General features: G+C 39.2%; 1 protein-coding gene across 1 annotated transcript; it reads left to right on the forward strand.

Annotated features, from left to right (window-relative positions):
* The first annotated feature begins 19,385 nt into the window (after positions 1–19,385).
* On the forward strand, positions 19,386–19,877 carry LOC149192004 (uncharacterized). The gene has a single exon (XM_089406807.1). It carries the CDS (start codon positions 19,386–19,388, stop codon positions 19,875–19,877), a length of 492 nt encoding a protein of 163 aa, XP_089262933.1.
* Positions 19,878–20,691: the final 814 nt, after the last annotated feature.

Genomic DNA, 20,691 nt, shown 5'->3' on the forward strand with positions numbered 1-20,691 from the left:
TAGACTTCCAGAGCATTCACTTTCATTCATTTTCGACTCCTTAAAAGAAAAGGTCCATCTGAGCACTTATCACTTCAAGCTCATTAAAAATCGAAAGTGACTAGAGTCACCTTTAGCTTTTTCTCAGCTCTTAAAAATTGAAAAATAAAGTTGCGTCAAAGTGTCTTAAAATTCATTTAAATCAGAATAACATTTTTCCCCTTTAAATTTTGAGTTGATCAAGTAATCCGCAATCGTGGAAGAAAGTCAATCAAAACCCTGTCGTTCGCGGAGACTAGTGAGTCAACCGTCTTTGACCCCGAAAATGAAACCATCCCAGGCAAAGCGTTCTCGTTTAACTGAGTCGAATTCACCTGATTTATTTGAAACTTGTGTTTCAACATCGTCAGAGACTACAGTTACTCCAATTATTTCTGGTACATCTGCCTTTACAGAAGAAGTTCCACAGTTACAAGAGGACATTAGAACTGATCCTAGTGTAATGGTAGACACCTCTATTCCTGAAACAGCTCCACCTAGGACTGATCCAAAAACTAAAGTTCACTTGCCTGAACATCTGGAAGTTGAATTCTAGAATTCAGAAGGTGTCACCCCTCCAGTATCTGTTACTGCAGAAGCTACACTTTCTTCGGCTCTAGAAATATTTTACGGACCTGACGGTCTACCTCTTCCACCTGGATTGATTGCTATAGAAGAGATAGTAGAGGATCTTCCACCCAGTACTCCAGTGCATTTTGGAACTGGGATCCACTTACATCCTTCTACTACAGAAGTTAGTTCTTTTTCATTGCAAGTTCTTGTCGAATCGCTAGGAAATATTTTGGATAGACTAAACATGTCTGAGCAACCATCAACATCTAGGACTGTGTCAACTGACACAGCTATGGCAGAGCTTCCTGCTACCGTTCCTACAATGATTGCTGGTATACCATCTGTCCTGGCTAGTTATCAACAACAAGCCAGAGTCCAATGAGGAACTGTTTCGATAACATGGTCAGTTCCTATTTCTTCATCCGGATTCTCATCTGGTATTTCTTATGTTGAAACTCAACAAGTTGGTCCAATGTGTCTTCAAAGGCCAATCTACCCTTTAAGTACTAGATTACCACCATATGGGGGGCAGTATGCCTTTTCATTTTTCCCTCTTGGAGAACAACCATATGAGAGTTTACAACAAAGTTCAGGTCAAACTAGAGTTACATCCAGCAGTTAGGTACCAATACTGCCTCATCAACCAAGGGTTGTATATACAATGCAACCAGTCCATCATGTGTCGAACATTCCCATTACACCTGCTATTGTGACTGTATCGCAAGTATAAGCGCTACCTATTATATGTCAACCTCAAGTTTCTCAGGTTGCAATACAACAGCCTCTCGTCTCAGCGATTCAATCACAACCTCAGGTTAGTGCCTCCTTATCTGGAGTGACTCAAACTCAAACAGGTACTATGACTCCACATCTTGGTCAATCATCTAGTATTGGACAACATCAAATGGTCCAACAACCATGGCTGGTTCAATATCAACAACCGCAGTTCCAGCAATCATACCAAGGACCTGAGCAAAAAGTCTTTGTAAGTAATGGGCAACCACATTTCCAAAGCGGTTATCAACAACCATACTATAATGGTTATGCCCATCAACATTATCAAAGTTACCAGCATCAAATACATTATGTTGGTATGCAAAGACCTACTGCTCATGCGGTTCCATCTTATCCTGAGTATGCTTCGCCTAACCTGAATCAACAGTTGCCCTTTGTAGCAACTCTAGAATTACCAGATCTAAACCATTTGACGAATGATCCAATTGCTTATGCCCCTTGGTGGCCTGCAATTCCTCATAAACTTCCCTCTGATATTCCTAAATTCAATGGAAATCCAAGTGAAGATCCATCGAATCATGTAATGACATTCCATTTGTGGTGTTCATCCAACACCCTGAATGATGATTCGATTAGGCTTCGCCTTTTTCAGTGAACGTTAACTGGTTCCGCAGCTAAATGGTATATATAATTGCCTAGATCTTCGTTTGATAACTTCAGCACCCTTGCCACTACCTTTTTAACCCATTTTCAGTCCCATAAGTTACAAAACAGGGACAGAACTCCTTACCAACTTTAAACAGACGACAGCCACTCACATATCTGATCATATTCATGAGTGGTGGTGTCGTCGAAGAATGGTAAAGACATATGTTCCTGATCAGCTTTTAGCTGAATGGTTTATAAAGTCATTATTACCCTCTATTACATAGGATGTGGCTAAGGGAGAAGTTGTTACAGAAGAGCAAGTCATTGCTCATGCGCAATATTTAGACTTGATCTATACTCAGTCTGGCACGCTCTACGAAAAAATTCATGATGCTCCTAGACCAGAATTTTCCATTCCTCCTCCTCCTAAATCAAATAAAAACCCTCATGCCGTCGATGGCGTGATAGGTACGACAAGCACGAAAACTGCAAAGGCTACATCTAAGAAAGCCCGTACGGTTTCTAGTCAAAAAGCAGATGAGGAACCTCTCGCCTTGGAGGTCAATGTCGTGTCAACCGACAAAGGAAAAAATGCTAAGCAACTAGGGGGCAAGAAGAAAGGGATAAACAAAAAGAAAAAACAGGAGGATTCGACTCCTGAGAAACCTTTTGGAAACCCTACTGGAAACAAGAAACCTAATCGGCCATGCTTCATATGCGATGAGGACCATTACACAAAAGATTGTCCACATCAAGCTAAAGTCAAGAACTTTTTCAAAAAGACTTCAAATACCTTAGCAGTATTGACTGACTCTTTTCCAAATCCAGAAACTAACCTGGTTTCTAGTGATCGTGCTTCCCCATCCCAAGTGCTTATGTTATCCATCTCAAAACAGCAAAATGATGCTTTGATATCTACAAGGAATAAAGATTATGGAAATCCACAATCATCGAATGGCGAGGCTACAGATCAACCAAGCAGTTCAACAACAACTTCGTCAGAAGTTGTTCCACCAATCATTCATGAATTAACAATAAAACCACCTAAGGGAGTAGTACAAAATTGACATTTAATCCTCATGCTCGAGCAGCACAAAATTATAATATAATGGAGGATCTAGCCCAATTGCCATCCACCATGTCGACACTTGAAGTACTACAGAATTTCAATCCCAAAAGCAGGCTTTGTTATCAGCGATAAGTGGGCTTGATCTAGCAGATTCCAATCTAGTGGCCTTTAATCATAAAGGATATGAACCTCAGTTACCGGCACAACTCGCTTTCCTCATACAGGTAAAAGCCCTCAACAAAAATGTTCATCAAACAATAATTGATGAGGGACCATCTACCTATATTATGTCAATGACTTGCTAGAAAACTTTAGGCTCTCCACCCTTATCACGATCATCAACGACATTAAAAGCATTCGATGGAAGAACATACACGCCGTATGGGATATTAAGTAACTTGCAAGTTGAACTGGGGGGCAAGACAGTAGAAATTGAAGTTGAGGTCATTGATGGAAACCTTGACTACACTATCTTGCTAGGAAGGCCCTGGATTTATGCTATGGCCACCACTGTGTCAACATATTTTAGAAAGATTGAATTTCCCTTCCAAGGTGGAATTACAATCATTGACCAACTAACATTTTTCCCCAACAGTTCACAAGCTACTGGAAGCATTCCATTGATCCATGGAAGTTCTCAATCGCTTCAACATGTCGGAGTAGGTCTCCTAAAAGACTCATCCTTAATGGGTACTTTTGCCCTCCCGCCTCCAAGTAATCTGGCGGAAGTGGCCATAGTGGAAACCTATCATATGATATCTTCTACATCATCAAAGAGTAAGAAGGACTCTGACCATTTTGATAGTGTCGATCACACTGTGGTTTTCATAATTGAAAATCCGACTGACATGACTCAATTAAGTGATGTCGTACAATATGTACTGGGGGCATCTGAACCAGATCTTTCCTTCATGACCCCTTATGAGTTGTGATCAAAGGTTGCCAAAGGATAGTTCATTGATTGGTGCCAACCTCATTAAAAAATGAAACCAAGGATCTCAGCAGAATTCCTTGTCTTGTGTCAAACTCGTTAAAAATGAAACAAGGCCGAGAAAAGTTCCAAGTCGAGTCTTTCACTTGATCTCGTAAAGTAATCTTCATTCCATCCACCTAATTACCACGAGTAGTCTAGTGAATGTAACGAAGCTTAGGGGGCATGCACCCTTGTCTATTTTTCGAACAAACCTAGCTGTAGAGATAAGTTTCCCTGTAAGTTATGTGATCGGTCCGAGTGACCTTTCACCTTTGTCTATTTGGCGGACAAAGTGCAGGAAGTGTTTTGTCTAAGTATTGACAGAAAATTATCTTGCTTAACCACAGTAAGTTTCCATATGGTTACTGAGGACTTTTTCTATTTATGGGGGCATGCAAACCATTTTATGCAAGAAAAAACAACCAATCTAGCGTTTTTAACCTTTTAGCTTTATAGTTTGGTCGTTCCTAGCTTATATAAAAAGGAAAATGAGCAATGTTTCCGCAAGGTTCAAGCTCGTTAAAAAATAAACTCGCCTAAGAGTAATGTTCCCACAAGGTTCAAGCTCGTTAAAAAATCAACCTGCACTGAGCACATTTTATCACAAGGTTCAAGCTCATTAAAAAATAAACCCACCTTTGGTAAATAACCTTTGTGATTGTTTTGCTATCTACCCTTTGTGAACTTTGGTTGTGTTCCTTCTGTCACCTCCATTTCATTCGGCCGACCATACGCTTCCACTTGATTGTTTACCCTTTTGAGGAACATCTGCGACGAGTGATTTTGATTGCCACCCTCTTCACATTGCCATGTTTTGAGAAGTTCCAAACTTACCTGGAACCAGCTGCTACCCAGAAATATCACTCGTTCCTCAAAAATGAGCCTCTTTTAAACTCTTTTTAGACTCGTTAAATATAAAAAGATTGTCGAGCTATTAGCCTTCCCAGCTCATTAAAGTAAGGGGAACGTTATCCCTCTCATATATTTTAATCTTTTTGGACTTGAGGGATTATTAAACAAAAAGATCGAGCGCTTGTCTTTTTCGGCTCGTTAAAACTATCGAAAAGTCATCCCTTTCGTATTATTTTACACTTTTTCAGACTTAAGGGATTATGCCACCAAAAAGGACTATTGGAGTCTCCTTTTCATCCATTTTCATACTCTCTAAACAATAAAAGGACCAAGTTATCTTTTTCGTTAAACTCGTTAAAACAATAGCGACAAACTTGTCCACCCAGACAAGAATGAGTCTCACTGATGCTAGGCTCGCTAAACACAAAGCGACAGGTTTGCCCAAAGGGCAAATTATAGACCAAGCATATGTTATCCTCCTCAAGATTGTCAAAAAATAAAGAGGTACTGGTCAGTAATGAATGGGGAAAATGGGAGGAAAACTTGAAGAACTCTATTGGTAGCAAGTCGCTCTTGAACATGACACTTTCCATCACCATGATTGAGTTGGGTTGGGTTTTTCCGTTCACCGTCACCATTGGTTCGTCGTGCCATCCATGGGGTTAACACTACTAGTCCATATCAGTGTCACCAATATGTTCAAGAGATGTCATTCAGAGAATTCACCATCTAGAAAACACCTCATCCATTGCATTACATCCATGCTTCATTTTTCATGACCGCCATTCCTGAACCTCATATCATCAGATCATTTTCACCTCCACAAAAATCATTTGCTCTGTTTCACGTAGTAGATGTGGGATACATCAAGGCCCTCCTACGACATGTCACTTCTTGTCGACATGAGCTCATTATCCAAGAAGTTGACTTAGAAACAACCCTTTCAATACTTTGAAGCTTGCATGCCTCAATGGCAAGTTTCTCACTTACGGTGACAGGTTTAAATCAATGACCTTCGACCGAAAGACTTTGCGTGGTGTTCGACATCAGCTCATATATTCACACCACGTGAATTGTACTGTAGTACCTTGAGGATCATCATCATTATCAGTGACTCCTCTTGCGTTTGTTAGCAACTTACATCATTGGCTGGTAATCAGGTGATGCCTTTCCATGTTCGACTTCAGAACATCTTTTCACATGGATCGACTTGTACGTCGGATGAAGATTGTACAAGCTTTGAAGACCCCGGATCTAGTTTCATGTACGGGAACTCTAAAACACAACTCATGTTTACTATGTCCTAGGAGTCTACATTCATCCTCTTGCCTTCATCATTCATCTATATATTGAGGCCATTTCATTTCGAGATTAAGAAACATAGCCTTTAGAAGAAAATCCGAAGCGAGTAGTTTAAAGGCAGTTGTACACTTTCGCTCATCGGATGAGCTCCAACGCTCTGGGACAGGCTTTCGAGAAAGCCCTCTCATTAGCAATCGAGCGTACTAACGTACCCTGACAGAACGGATGTTCGGGTTCTTGTGAACCACCTCTTTCTACTTTGAACCAAGGATATTTGTCACTTCAGTTGGGAAAAGAGCAGAAAAGAGAGAATTACGCAGATTTTCTTTCTCTTGAAAATACAGGGGCTGAAAGACAGATACCCGCATCCGACTGTCCCCACGCAAGGTGAAACTGTGCGCGCAAGAGCTATGGATTCATGAAAATGAATTTATAAAATTGATCATGGGAATGACCGCCTCAGCTAGATCATGAAAATAATATGATGATGATGTATTGTATTGTATCTTATACGGGTCATCTTCCAGTTCGAATACCTCGGATCCTCATGAATAAAGCATTCACCCGACATCAGAAGATTTACGACCTCATGCTTTAGGGGGCAGCTGCTATAGACATATTTGGGCACTGCAACCCCAAACTCATATGTCCATAAACTAAGGGCTCTTTAAGTCCCTAAAAGTGTTGTTTCACACCCTAAATGATCATGGTCATCTGATTACATCATTTCCAAAAAATTCCACCTGAAAAACTACTCAGAACTGGCCAAAACTGGACCATACAAACTGCTCCATAGGCAAGGTGCAATGCATACTGACTGCCTAACTGGCCAGGTGCGATGCATATTCAAATGGCCTTATGTGGGGTGCAATGAGTGAGAATAGACAAATGGCAGAGACAGTTTTCAAGGTGGATGATCATGGAATCTTCCAGAAACTTCTCCTGTGACACTTGCCTCTCTGAATTCGCCCAGGGATGAGTAAGAGATCATGAAATCTCCAAGTGGGACCAAGAACTATCAGTGGAATGACACTAATCAAAAACCCAGAACTGAATCACACCCTTGCAAGACATCTATAAATGGATCCCTCATCTGAGAGATCTGGAGGCTGGAATTTTTTATTTTGTAAGGAAGTGTTGTTAGTTTGGTGAGAAGAGGAATTGCATTGTTGGGTGATTTGCTTGTTCATGAGGTGAAGAGGGCTTCTACAACTGAGAGGATGATGCTGGATCAGACAGTTGGGTTGTAATCCTCTCTTACATTACTATTAATAAAGTTCTTTGAGTTTTCCTCCATATGATCTCGTATTTTTGAATGTTATTGTTTATAAATGCAATTGTATGGTCAGTGTGTTTCTGATTCCGCATTGTTTATGATGTTTTAGATAGAAATGCTTTGATAGTTTGTTGTTATTTTGAATCTACAGGTAGTCTTTGAAGTGGGACAAGTAGGAGAGGAGTGGAAAATTCGATCAAGGAAAAGAGAAATCAAGCTAGGATCAAAGCCGAAGATCCAGGTTGGTCCTCTTTTTTTCTCTTCCATCTATCACACTTAAAGGAACTCTTGAAAAGCTTTCATTGCTTTTTTCTAAGATATATACCCATCTTAGTGGGACTAGCAGCTCGAATCGACACTAGTTTTCCCTGAAACATCTCTCCACAAAATCACAGTCAAGAGGGTTGGATGAATTAGGGTTTTAGGATAGTTATGATGTGAAGAAGGGTTTGATTGTTCAAAATTGGGTTGTTGGGTGAGGATTAGGTCAAAAGAGACTAGGTTAGGGCCAATAAGGGTATGATTGCAGACATCTTATGGAGAAAGGTAGGAAGACACTAAAACACTTTAAGGTTCTTCAGTGAGATGGATCAGACTGGTGAGGTGCTAGAAAGAGCAAGACAAGCACATATTCTTTCTAAACTGAAGAAAATGGACAAATTATGAAGATTTCCCAAAAACAGAGCATGTAAAATGTATTCTGCTCATCAACTTGAAAATCAACATATCATAGAAGTGAAATGAAACATGAGAGTACAAAACATTCAAACATATGCAACATAAGGAGAAACTATGTAAAAATTCCATACCACGGATATTCCATCAAAATAGTTGCAAATCATTCTTTAAATTTCCGCCAAATACTGATTACACTAGTGTCTATGATCGATACAACAACATCCAATTGATTCCAACCTCTTCCAAGAGTGAAGAAGGGAATGATATAGACATCAAAACAACCTTCTCTCATCCTCAGGGGTCGAATCCCTGAGTTGAGGAAGAGATCCACAAAAATATGTGTAGGGAGGTCAAACTGGCTCATCCCTCACTTTTTCGAAACTAATTCATTACATCACAAAAAGAGTTTTCACCTAATGTATTTACCCTAGGTAACTTTAAAACATCATTATTAAATTTACATCCATTAATTACATCAGTAAAACTTCATAAAATTCCTTGAGTAACTGAGAAAGTGTGAAAAAGTAGAAAATTGTCCATTTCTGGTCCTATGCGCAACGCCAGTGGTCTATGCGCAGTGCCTTTGGTCTGCACACAACGCCATCTTCCAGTTGAGTTTTGAAAGTGTTCTCGATTTCCAAATTGAGGTCAGGATAGCTCATTGGAAAGCGTGTCCTGTCTAGTTTCCAAAAATATACTTGGTTCCAGAAAATGATAATATTTGATACTCCAAAAATTCAATCTCCCGGGATTTCTCTTGTGCATAGCACTTAGGTGAAAAAGAGGGCAGAAATGTGATTTTTGAGGTGTTTTGGCCATTTATCCCTGTCAAATTACCCAATTTTGGTGTGCCAATAGTCAACATTGCATGTTTACTACCTTCTGAATCCAATGGTGGTATTGGGTTTTCATTTGGAGGCCTCTGGAAGATGCACAACACGTAGGGTGTTGTGCATAGGACAATCAAACTGTGCAAAAACTATCAAAGTTTGCACAAAAAGCCAAAAATTTCAAAAAAAAGTTTGTGAAACTTGATACATGAATTGCTGATAAGTATGTTAAGCATGGAAAGAGGCCTCAGCAATGATATCAAGTTTTCTCTTCTCCTCTTGTATATTTAGGGTTTTAAGCTTTGACTTCACTTTCTTGAGTTTTGACGTTGATATTTGGTTTCTTCGGCAATAATAATTTGCCATCTTTTTCTGAATGTCATTGTCATTTTTGGCCCTGTCCAAGAGCTTCTCCAAATGATTTTTAATCCTTCCACCCTGATGTGGCCGTCTTTCTTCCCTCTCTTCTTCCTCCATTAAAACTATGTTTCTCTTCTTCCATAGTGTTTGGTTAAGAAACCCTAGGGATAAGGTAGGTGGGAATGGGAAGTGGAAAAAGGGTTTAGGGACTAGGAAATGATAGTGTAGGGGTAGTTATGGGTTTAATAGTGATGTAGGAAGGTGTTTTAGGGTCTATTTGAAGCATATTTGAGATAGGAATGGATTTAGGGTTTTATCACTTACCCAAGTGCTAATTTTGCTTAGGAACAAAAACACTAAAAACAAATGTTGTTTAGGTGTGTAAAAAGGTGGAAAATTTGTGTGACTTACTTGGTAGAAGAGGAAACAAGACTTTATTGAAGTTTTGAGAGAATTTGGAGGCGTATTGGTGCTCTAAATTAGCAACTTGGAAATCATGTGCTTATTACATTTGAAAGACATAAAATTACAAAGTGAAAAATAAAAAATATTATATCTCTGTTTTTTGGAATAAAATTACAATTTGGAATGAAACTCATACTTGAAATCAAAATTAAAACTTTGGCAAGAATCTTCACACTTTTGCAAATCCTCTTCAAATGAAAAAGGGATATTATTTTGTTCACTCTCATAATTTTACTAGTCTTATGCAGTGAAATGGTGTTTTATTGGACCTTGAAAGAATGAAACCTAGAGACCTAATGAAAACCTTGAGCGAGTAGACTTCATGGTTTATTGACTGACATAAAGACATGATGAAATTAGCTTTTATGATTGAAGTATGCTCAGTAAGACATGAAGGTGGGCCAACAAGTATAGATTTTTTAGGGGGAGTGAGGTTTTTGACTAGCGCTACCATCAGTGAGTAAATTTTTTAATGAGGACCTAGGTGGAATGACAAAAATTTCTGAGCGAGACCCTAACATGAATATGGAAAGAGGATTTTTGATCACTGATGGCAATATGCAAATATTGACTATAACATCAACCTTATTGGGAATGGCAGCTCCTTGGAGGTGTCAAGAACACCGTAGACCAAGTGCGTAACCATGTGGGCCAATACGGTCAAAAGCTAACAACCAAACTGAACACTGAAAACTTCAATCCAAACTATCAAAACATCGGAGCCATAGGGCCTTCTCCTCGAGCTTCAAACCTTGATGAATTTTGTCGTCACTTGCTGAAAAATGAACTTGAAAGAAAGTTGATGCTGAAACAAAATCCACACCCTATTCTATTCTAACTGCTAAAAATGAATGCTAAATCAAGTAAAGGAAAAATGTCAATGAAGCCAATCAAGCAACTGGATACCTGATTTTCCTCTATTTACACTATCTATAAAAAACTTGAAGATTGGAAACTCAACATACAACTGAAGCTGAAAACTATGATTCAAAACAAGATAACCATCATGGTCTGATGACTGCAGCAAACTGGTAAAAGGATCTTGAAAAGATTGTGCAAACGATAGATCCCGATGATTAGTAGAAAGATTAGAACAGTTGTTAAGTTGAATTGTTTCCTCTTCATGATCTAGAGGCAACACATTGGCATGTTCCTCCACTTTTTTCCCTTCTTCCACCATTCTTGATTGGTTGAAATGATCCTTCCAGTGTAACCAATCCAGTAGATGGTTACTTACTGAAATTATGCTCTCACTTACCTCGAGTAGGCATAATGATGTATATGTATGCAACTCACAATGAAAACTGAAACCAAGATTTATGTTGATAAACAAAACAGCATTCATCTTCTCCAATGCTTTCAAAAGACTATCCAAGGGATCTTAAAAATTATGAAGCATTACCTTTTGTGAATCAATAAAAGGATAGGAATAAGCATTATTTCCATTTGGTTGTACCAAATTACCAAAAGGATCCTCCATAATATTTTCAACAACATAAGTGTCCATATCTATAGGATCTAGGGAAAACTCCTTTTCATCAACAGACCTTTCATTTTCTCAACCTTGAGGAAGATTTGTATCTGCAAGGGGCTCTAAAACATCTTCTTCTTTATCATTGTTCTCCTCCTCATAATCACTTGTAAACTCGCAAGACTGTACAATAACATCATCATTCTTAATGGATGGAATATGGATTTTCAAATTAAGAATATGATTTATTTCTTCTTTAGTCAAAGGAGGAAGTACTCTTTGTTTTCTTTGGACAAAACAACAATTGTCTTCTTTCCCTCTTAAAGTTTGACAAGGATGTTGAATATCTTCATTAATTTCAAGAAAAGGGCTATATAAATTTTCGTTAGACTACTGATTTATTTCATGGGATTACTTTTGACTATCAAGATGCAGAATTCCTTCATCTTCAAGCAAAGAAGAGGCTACTGTATGATGACTACGATCTTGTGTCTCAAAATGACTGGCTTCTTCAGACTGTTGTTGAAGGGAAAAATCAGAGAAGGCTTCAATGATTTCTTTCATCATCCATACATTTGATATCATCAATACTTTCCATATATGCAATGAAACCTTCACTATAATCACAACAGCTTTGTAAAGAAACATAAGACTTCACATAATGGTTGGAGAACACATTATGGAAATCTTTTGGAGAACATAAGCTTCCTTCTGGTATCCCTTCATACCATACCCTAGATTTACCTTCAAGGGTAGCCATAAACAACTTCATGAGACAGTCCTCAGGAAACTCAACTCTTAGTCTACATACATGTACATGAAACCTTACTAAATGCAAAGTAACATCTTCTTCTTGTTCATTTTTAAATATAGGAATATTTGTAAACCAGTCAACATGAGGCATAAGATTTGGAAATCCAGGGATCTGAGATCGATCCATATGAGCATACATGGGATTTCTTCTTGTGGTAGAACTCATCTTGACAACAATGAAGTCACCAAGAAGGTTTTCAAACTACTGGTTCTTGAAAAGTAGAGTCGCCATAAAACTTCTGAACCTTTGGATTCGTCGACATTGGAATCACCAGGTGAATGATTTTAGCCTTTGTGTGCCTAATCATTGTCCACCATCAGGAATCAGATCTAAACTTTGTCATACACCCAGAGAAAATGAATCTTTCTTTCCTCGGCAACGGTGTCAGTATGTTATCACTCCTCCAAAGCTCCAGGGTTGAGGAAGAGTCCAACTGAGGTAACCACAGACCAACCTTTTGACTTGGCATCTAGCCCTACCAAGCCAGAGAGCGCTCTCTCCACAAAATCACAGCCAAGAGGGCTGGATGAATTAGGTTTTTAGGCTAGTTATGTTGTGCAGAAGGGTTTCATTTTTCGAAATTGGGTTGTTGGATGAGGATTAGGTCAAAAGAGACTAGGTCACGGCCAATAAGGGTATGATTGCAAACATCTGATGGAGCAAGGTAGATAGACACTCAAACACTTTAAGGTTCTTGAATGAGATGGATCAGATTGGTGAGGTGCTAGAAAGAGCAAGACAAGCATGTATTCTTTCTAAACTGAAGAAAATTGACAAATTATGAAGATTTCCCCAAAACAGAGCATGTAAAATGTATTCTGCTCATCAACTTGAAAATCAACATATCATAGAAGTGAAATGAAACATGAGAGTACAAAACATTCAAACATATGTGACATAAGAAGAAACTATGCCAAAATACCATACCATAGGTATTCCATCAAAATAGCTGCAACTCATTCATTAAATTTCTGCCAAATACTGATTACACTAGTGTCTTTGATCAATACAACAACATCCAACTGATTCCAACCTCTTCCAAGAGTGAAGAAGGGAATGATATAGACATCAAAACAACCTTCTCTCATCCTCAGGGGTTGAATCCCTGAGTTGAGGAAGAGATCCACAAAAATCTGAACTAATACCTAGAGTGTAGGGAAGTCAAACTGACTCATCCCTCACTTTTTGGAAACTGATTCATTACATCACAAAAAGAGTTTTCACCTAATGTATTTACCCTAGGTAACTTTAAAACATCATTATTACATTTACATCTATCAATTACATTTGTAAAACTTCATAAAATTCCTTGAGTAACTGAGAAAGTGTGAAAAAGTAGCAAAATGTCAGTTTCTGGTCCTATGCATAGCGCCAGTGGTCTATGCACAATGCCTTTGGTCTGTTTTCAATGCCATCTTCCAACTGAGTTTCGAAAGGGTTCCCGATGTCCAAATTGAGCTCAGGATAGCTCACTGGAAAGACTACACTATATAGTTTCTAGAACTATACTTGATTCCAAAAATGATAATATTTGGCCCTCCAAAAATTCAATCTCCCAAGACTGCTCCTGTGCGTAGCTCCTAGCTGAAAAACATGGAAGAAATGTGATTTTTTAGGTGTTTTTGGCCATTTCTCCCTATCATATTGCCCAATTTTGGTGTGCCAATAGTAAAAATTACATGTCTACTTCCTTCTAAATCCAATGGTGATATTGGTTTTTCATTTAGAGGCATTTGGAAGGTGTGCATCGCCTAGGGTGATGCGCATAAGACAGTCAAACTGTGCAAAAACTGTCAAAGTTTGCACAAAAAGCCAAAATTTTCAAATAATGCCCAAAACCTTGTCAAAATTGATACATGAACTATTGATGAAGTATGTCAAGCATGGAAAGAGGCCTCAGCAAGGATATCAAGTTTTCACTCCTCCTGCATATTTAAGGTTTCAAGCTTTGACTTCATTTTCTTGAGTTTTGACCTTGCTATTTGGTTTCTTCGACAATAATACTTTGCCATCTTTTTTTGAATGTCATTGTCTTTGTTGGCCTTATCCAGTAGCTTCTCCAAATTTTGGTTAATCCTTCCTTCCTTATGTGTCCTTCTCTCTTCATTCTCTTCTTCCTCCATGAAATCTATTTTTCTCTTCTTCCATAGTGTTTGGTTAAGAAACCCTAGGAATAAGGTAGGTGGGAATGGGAAGTGGAAATAGGTCTAAGGAATAGAGATAGGGCTATAAAAATTTGACGAGATGAGGGGAGGGATTATGGAGTTATGGGAGGTGATAGGAGGTGAAAATGTCAAGGGGGTTGGGAATGATAATTAAATCATAGGTTTATGGTAGTGGCTGCCTAGGAATTTTGGAAACCTATGTCTTAGGGTTTTATGGGAAAAGGGTCTAAGGACTAGGAAATGATAGAGGGGTAGGGATGGGTTTAATAGTGATGTAGGAAGGTGTTGTAGGGTCTATGGGAAGCAAATTTTGGATAGGGTTGGATTTAGGGTTTTATCACTTGCCCAAGTGCCAATTTTGCTTAGGAACCAAAACACTAAAAAAAACAAATGTTGTTTAGGAGTGCAAAGAGGTGGAAAATTTGTGTGACTTAGTAGAAGAGGAAAAAAGACTTTGTTGAAGTTTTGAGAGAATTTGGAGGCGTTTTGGTGCTCTGAATTAGCAACTTGGAAATCATGTGCTTATTACATTTGAAAGACATAAAATTACAAAGTGAAAAATAAAAAATATTATATCTCTGTTTTTTGGAATAAAATTACAATTTGGAATGAAACTCGTACTTGAAATCAAAATTACAACTTTGGCAAGCATATTCACATGTTTTCAAATCCTCTTCAAATGAAAAATGGATATTATTTTGTTCACTCTCATAATTTTGTTGGCCTTATGTAGTGAAATGTTGTTTTATTAGACCTTGAAAGAATGAAGCCTAGAGACCTAATGAAAACCTTGAGCAAGTACACTTCATGGTGACTTTACTGACATAAAGACATGATGAAATGAGCTTTCATGATTGAAGTATGCTCAATAAGACATGAAGGTGGGCCAGCAAGTATATATTTTTGAGGGAGAGTGAGGTCTTTTACTAGGGCTACCATCAATGAGTAAATTTTTGAATGAGGACCTAGGTGGAATGACAAAAATTTATGAGCGAGACCCTAACATGAATATGGAAAGACGAGTTTTGATCACTTATGGAAGTATGCAATACTAACTCAAACATCGGCCTTATTGGGGATAGCATCTCCTTGGAGGTATCAAGAACATCGTAGACCAAGTGCCTAACCATGTGGGCCAATACGGTCAAAAGCTAACAACCAAACTAAACACTGAAAACTTCAATCCAAACTATCAGATCATCAGAGCCTTAGGGCCTTCTCCTCGGGCTTCAAACCTTGATGAATTCTATCGTCACTTGCTGAAAACTGAACTTGAAAGAAAGTTGTTGCTGAAACAAAATCCACACCCTATTCTATTCTAACTGCTGAAAATGACTGCTAAATTAGGTAAAGGAAAAATGCCAATGAAGCCAATCAAGCAACTGGATACCTGATTGTCCTCTATTTACACTATCTACAAAAAACTTGAAGATTGGAAACTCAACATACAACTGAAGCTGAAAACTATGATTCAAAACAAGATAACCATCATGATTTGAAGACTGCAGTAAACTAGTAAAAGGATCTTTAAAAGCATGTGCAAAGGACAGATCTTAATGATCAGTAGAAAGATGAGAACAAATGTTAATTTGAATTGTTTCCTCCTAATGAGCCAAAGGCAACACCTTGGCATGTTCCTCCACTTTTTTCCCTTCTTCCACCATTGTTGATTGGGTGAAATGATCCTTCTAATGTAACCAATCCAGTAGATGGTTACTTACTCAATATCTACTCTCACTTACCTCGAGCAGGCAAAATGATGTATATGTAGGCAATTCACAATGAAAACTGAAACCAAGATTTATGCTGATAAACAAAACAACATTCATCTTGTCTAATGTTTGCAAAAGACTATCCAAGGGATCTTGAAAATTATGAAGCATTAGCTTTATTGAATCAATAAAAGGAGAAGAATAAGCATTATTTCCATATGGCTGTAACGAATTAGCAAAAGGATCCTCCATAATATTTTCAATAGCATAAGTGTCCATATCTATAGGATCTAGGGCAAACTCCTTTTCATCAATAGACCTTTCATTTTCTCAACCTTGAGGAAGATTTGTATCTACAAGGGGCTCTAAAACAACTTCTTCTTTATCATTGTTCTCCTCTTCATAATCACTTGGAAACTAGCAAGATTGTACAATAACATCATCATTCTTAATGGATGGAATATGAATTTGCAAATTAAGAATATGATTTATTTCTTCTTCAATCAAAGGAGGAAGTACTCTTTGTTTTCTTTGGACAAAACAGCAATTGTCTTCTTTCCATCCTAAAGTTTGACAAGGATGTTGAATATCTTCATTAATTTCAAGCAAAGGAGTATATAAAAGCGGGCATAAATGTGGTTTCTGAGGTGTTTTTGGCCATTTCTCCCTGTCAAATTACCCAATTTTGGTGTGCCAATAGTCAAAATTGCATGTTTACTATCTTCTAAATCCAATGGTGGTCTTGGTTTTGCATTTGGAGGCCTATGGAAGGTGTGAAGCACCTAGGGTGTTGCGCATAGGACAATCAAATTGTGCAAAAACTGTCAAAGTTTGCACAAAAAGCAAAAAATTTCAAAAAAAGCCTAGAAACTTGTCAAAATTGATACATGAAATGCTGATGAGGTATGTCAAGCATGGAAAGAGGCCTCAGCAAGGATATCATGTTTTCTCTTCTCCCCTTGCATATTTAGGGTTTCAAGCTTTGATTTCACTTTCTTGAGTTTTGACCTTACTATTTGGTTTCTTCGGCAATAATACTTTTCCATATTTTTCTGAATGTCATTTTCTTTATTGGCTTTGTCGAGGAGCTTCTCCAAATGTTGGTTAATCCTTCCTCCCTTATGTGGCCTTCTCTCTTCCCTCTCTTCTTCCTCCATGAAATCTATGTTTCTCTTCTTCCATTGTGTTTCGTTAAGAAACCCTAGGGATAAGGTAGGTGGGAATGGGAAGTGGAAATAGGTCTAGGGAATATGGATAGGGCTATAAAATTTTAGGAGATGGAGGGAGGTATTATGGAGTTGTGGGAGGTGATAGGAGGTGAAAATGTCAAGGGAGTTGGATATGATAATTAAATTACAGGTTTATGGTAGAGGTTGCCTAGGAATTTTGGAAACCTAGGTCTCAGGATTTTATGGGAAAAGAGTCTAAGGACTAGGAAATGATAGTGTAGGGGTAGGGATGGGTTTAATAGTGATTTAGGAAGATTTTGTAGGCCCTATGAGAAGCAAATTTGGGATAGGGTTGGATTTAGGGTTTTATCACTTGCCCAAGTGCCAATTTTGCTTAGGAACCAAAACACTAAAAAAACCAAATGTTGTTTAGGAGTGCAAAGAGGTGGAAACTTTGTGTGAATTACTTGGTAGAAGAGGAAACAAGACTTTGTTGAAGTTTTGAGAGAATTTGGAGGCGTATTGGTGCTCTGAATTAGCAGCTTGGAAATCATATGCCTATTACATTTGAAAGACATAAAATTACACAGTGAAAAATAAAAAATATTATATCTCTGTTTTTTGGAATAAAATTACAATTTGGAATGAAACTCATATTTGAAATAAAGAAATTACAACTTTGGCAACCATATTCACATGTTTGCAACTCCTCTTCAAATGAAAAAGGGATATTATTTTGTTCACTCTCATAATTTTGTTGGCCTTATGCAATGAAATGGTGTTTTATTGGACCTTGAAAGAATGAAATCTAGAGACCTAATGAAAACCTTGAGCGAGTAGACTTCATGGTGACTTGATTGACATAAAGGCATTATGAAATGAGCTTTCATGGTTGAAGTATGCTCAGTAAGACATGAAGGTGGGCCAGCAAGTATATATTTTTGAGGGAGAGTGAGGTTTTTGACTAGGGCTACCATCAGTGAGTAAATTTTTGAATGAGGACCTAGGTGGAATGACAAAAATTTCTGAGCGAGACGCTAACATGAATATGGAAAGAGGAATTTTAATCACTGATGGTAGTATGCAAATACTAACTCTAACATCGGCAGCTCCTTGGAGGTGTTAAGAACACCGTAGACTAAGTGCCTAACCATGTGGGCCAATACGGCCAAAAGCTAACAACCAAACTGAACATTGAAAACTTCAATCCAAACTATCATATCATTACAGACTTAGGGCCTTCTCCTCGAGCTTCAAACCTTGATGAATTCTATCATCACTTGTTGAAAACTGAACTTGAAAGAAAGTTACTGCGAAAAAAAAAAAAAAAAAAATTTAAAGAAAAAAAAATTAATAATAATAATAAAATTAAAAATTAAAAACCAAATTAAAACAAAATATATATATATATAATAAAATAAAATAAAAAATAAATAAATAAAATAAAATAAATAAAAATTAATTAATTAATTCATAATAATAATAATAATAATAAAAATAATAAATTAATTAAAAATAATAATAATAATAAATAAATAAATAAAATAAGAGGAGGGACGAGAGCTCTGATGGAGATTGCGCGTCGCGACCGCGAAGGATTAGGTTAATTAGGACAGCAGAACCGCAGGACCACAGGCCGCCGCATACAGAGCGGCCTGCTCAGGAACCGGACAACGGGGTTTGGGTTTATCGACATTTCAGTTTTCGAAGACGGTTATCTGCTGTTTTGACCGGTATGGAGGGTTACAGCGCTACGGATCTCGTGGATTATTCCGAGGATCCACTGGATGGGTATATAATGTTCGGAAACCCTAATGCGGCGACCCCAAGTTCCATTTCACCAACTGCAGTAGAGGCCCCCACACTGGATACCACACCTGTGGTTACCCTGCCAGATCCTCTCTCCCTGCCGATCGGACTGGAAGCACCGCCTCTCTCGCCTGGGACAGCTTTCCTCCTCTCCACTCTCTCACCTGACTTCTTGGCTTTCGACCTGATCCCATCGACGCGATTTGAACCCGCATCTGCATAAGAAGAGCTTCGGGAGACAGTAGCAAAACCCCACCAGGAAGCTGGGACGAGGCCATCTGGTTGTTTTGGTACTCTGGCCATCAATGTAAAGCCCACAAAACCCTCTCCTCCGGTTGGGGTTACAAACCCCCTTGTAGATCACCTGTCGGCACCCCGCACAAAGAAGCGAAAATCAAAGTGCATCAGAGCGACGGAAAAAGACATCACCATAGCCTTCGGTGACCCTACAGACTTTGGGGAAACTATGGCAATGGCTCGGACGGTCCTGGTTGGACATGTGTGGGGGCGTACCTTGTCGGCGGGCAGATTGACGCAATGGGTCAAAAAAATATGGGGTGCCCTCTTCACAGAACTGCCAGAGGTACATGTACTCCCAAGGGGATGGTTCTCACTCCACTTTGCGAACGAGGGCCACACGGATACAGTACTTGCACAGTACTGGCATATAGAAATGGCACCTGTGCTATTGAAGCGGTGGAGTCCCCTTTTCGATCCTGAGCGCGAACAGATAGGAGCAGGGCCACTGTGGGTGCGCCTGCCAGGGCTGCCGTTACAATATTGGAGTGAGGAAGCACTAATCAGAATCAGGAACGCATTGGGCACGTATTTGGACCATGATCATTCGTATGTGGAAACAAAGAAAAGAACCCTAGCGAGGGTTCTGGTGCACCTGGACATGCTGGATGGATTGGAAGAAAAAATCACACTGAAATGGGGAAAATACAGCAGAACATAGATACTTGATTACGAAGGCGTCCCTTTCCGCTGTAATCGATGTCACCAAGTGGGACACCTCTTCAAGGACTTTCCATTGAACAAAAGTCCGAAGGTTCTCCTAAAATCTCGCCCTCAGCTTCCAGAGGTGTCTCCCCAATCATTCCCCGTCCTCCCCAAGGCAGAGCGGCTCCCCAAGGCTCCCCAGAGAAAGCAGATATGCACAAGACAGCCTCGCCCTCGCCGCCACTGACAAGGGCTCGGGCAGCAGCAGCGGCAGCGCAGGCTTTGGGTACTTCACTTATCCCTCCCTCTATCTCTTTAGATCTCTCATCTGTATGTGTGAATACAATTGCATGTTCCATGGCGCAGTGCACTATCCCTCCGCCCCCTCTGATCCCATCTACTGCACCACCCTCATTGTCTCTCACATCTTCGCCTTCCACGAATTCATCATCCATAACGACACCCTCCCACCCATACTCCCTTCGCCCTTGGTCTTCTCATTTGGAGGTCCCTGATACACATATCGGGTTGGGTATTGTCCCTCTGGGTCCTGGGTCCCTATCTACCCGGGGTCGTAAGTCCAATCTCAACAAAGCCATTAGGCGTGCAGGAGCGGAGGTCGCATCTGGGTGCCAATCCACCATTGACGGGGTCCTTAGAGCATCAAAACCCCCGAAGAATGGTCCCCCATGAAGTGCCTCTCCTTTAATTGCCGGGGCCTGGCTAGTTCCCCTAAGAAACTAGCGCTCAAACGACTTTTTGAGGTCGAATTACCTGATATCATTCTACTACAAGAAACTCTTGGCCCTGCTGAGTCCATAACTCACTCC

The sequence above is a fragment of the Pinus tabuliformis genome, chromosome 2_2, assembly GCF_031772625.1.
Source record: "Pinus tabuliformis cultivar Carrire ecotype Pingquan chromosome 2_2, CPIR1, whole genome shotgun sequence".
Classification (NCBI taxonomy): Eukaryota; Viridiplantae; Streptophyta; class Pinopsida; order Pinales; family Pinaceae; genus Pinus; species Pinus tabuliformis.

Excerpts from the sequence above, each read along its gene's own strand:
- LOC149192004 (XM_089406807.1), top strand. The coding sequence starts at position 19,386 with ATGGCAATGGCTCGGACGGTCCTGGTTGGACATGTGTGGGGGCGTACC.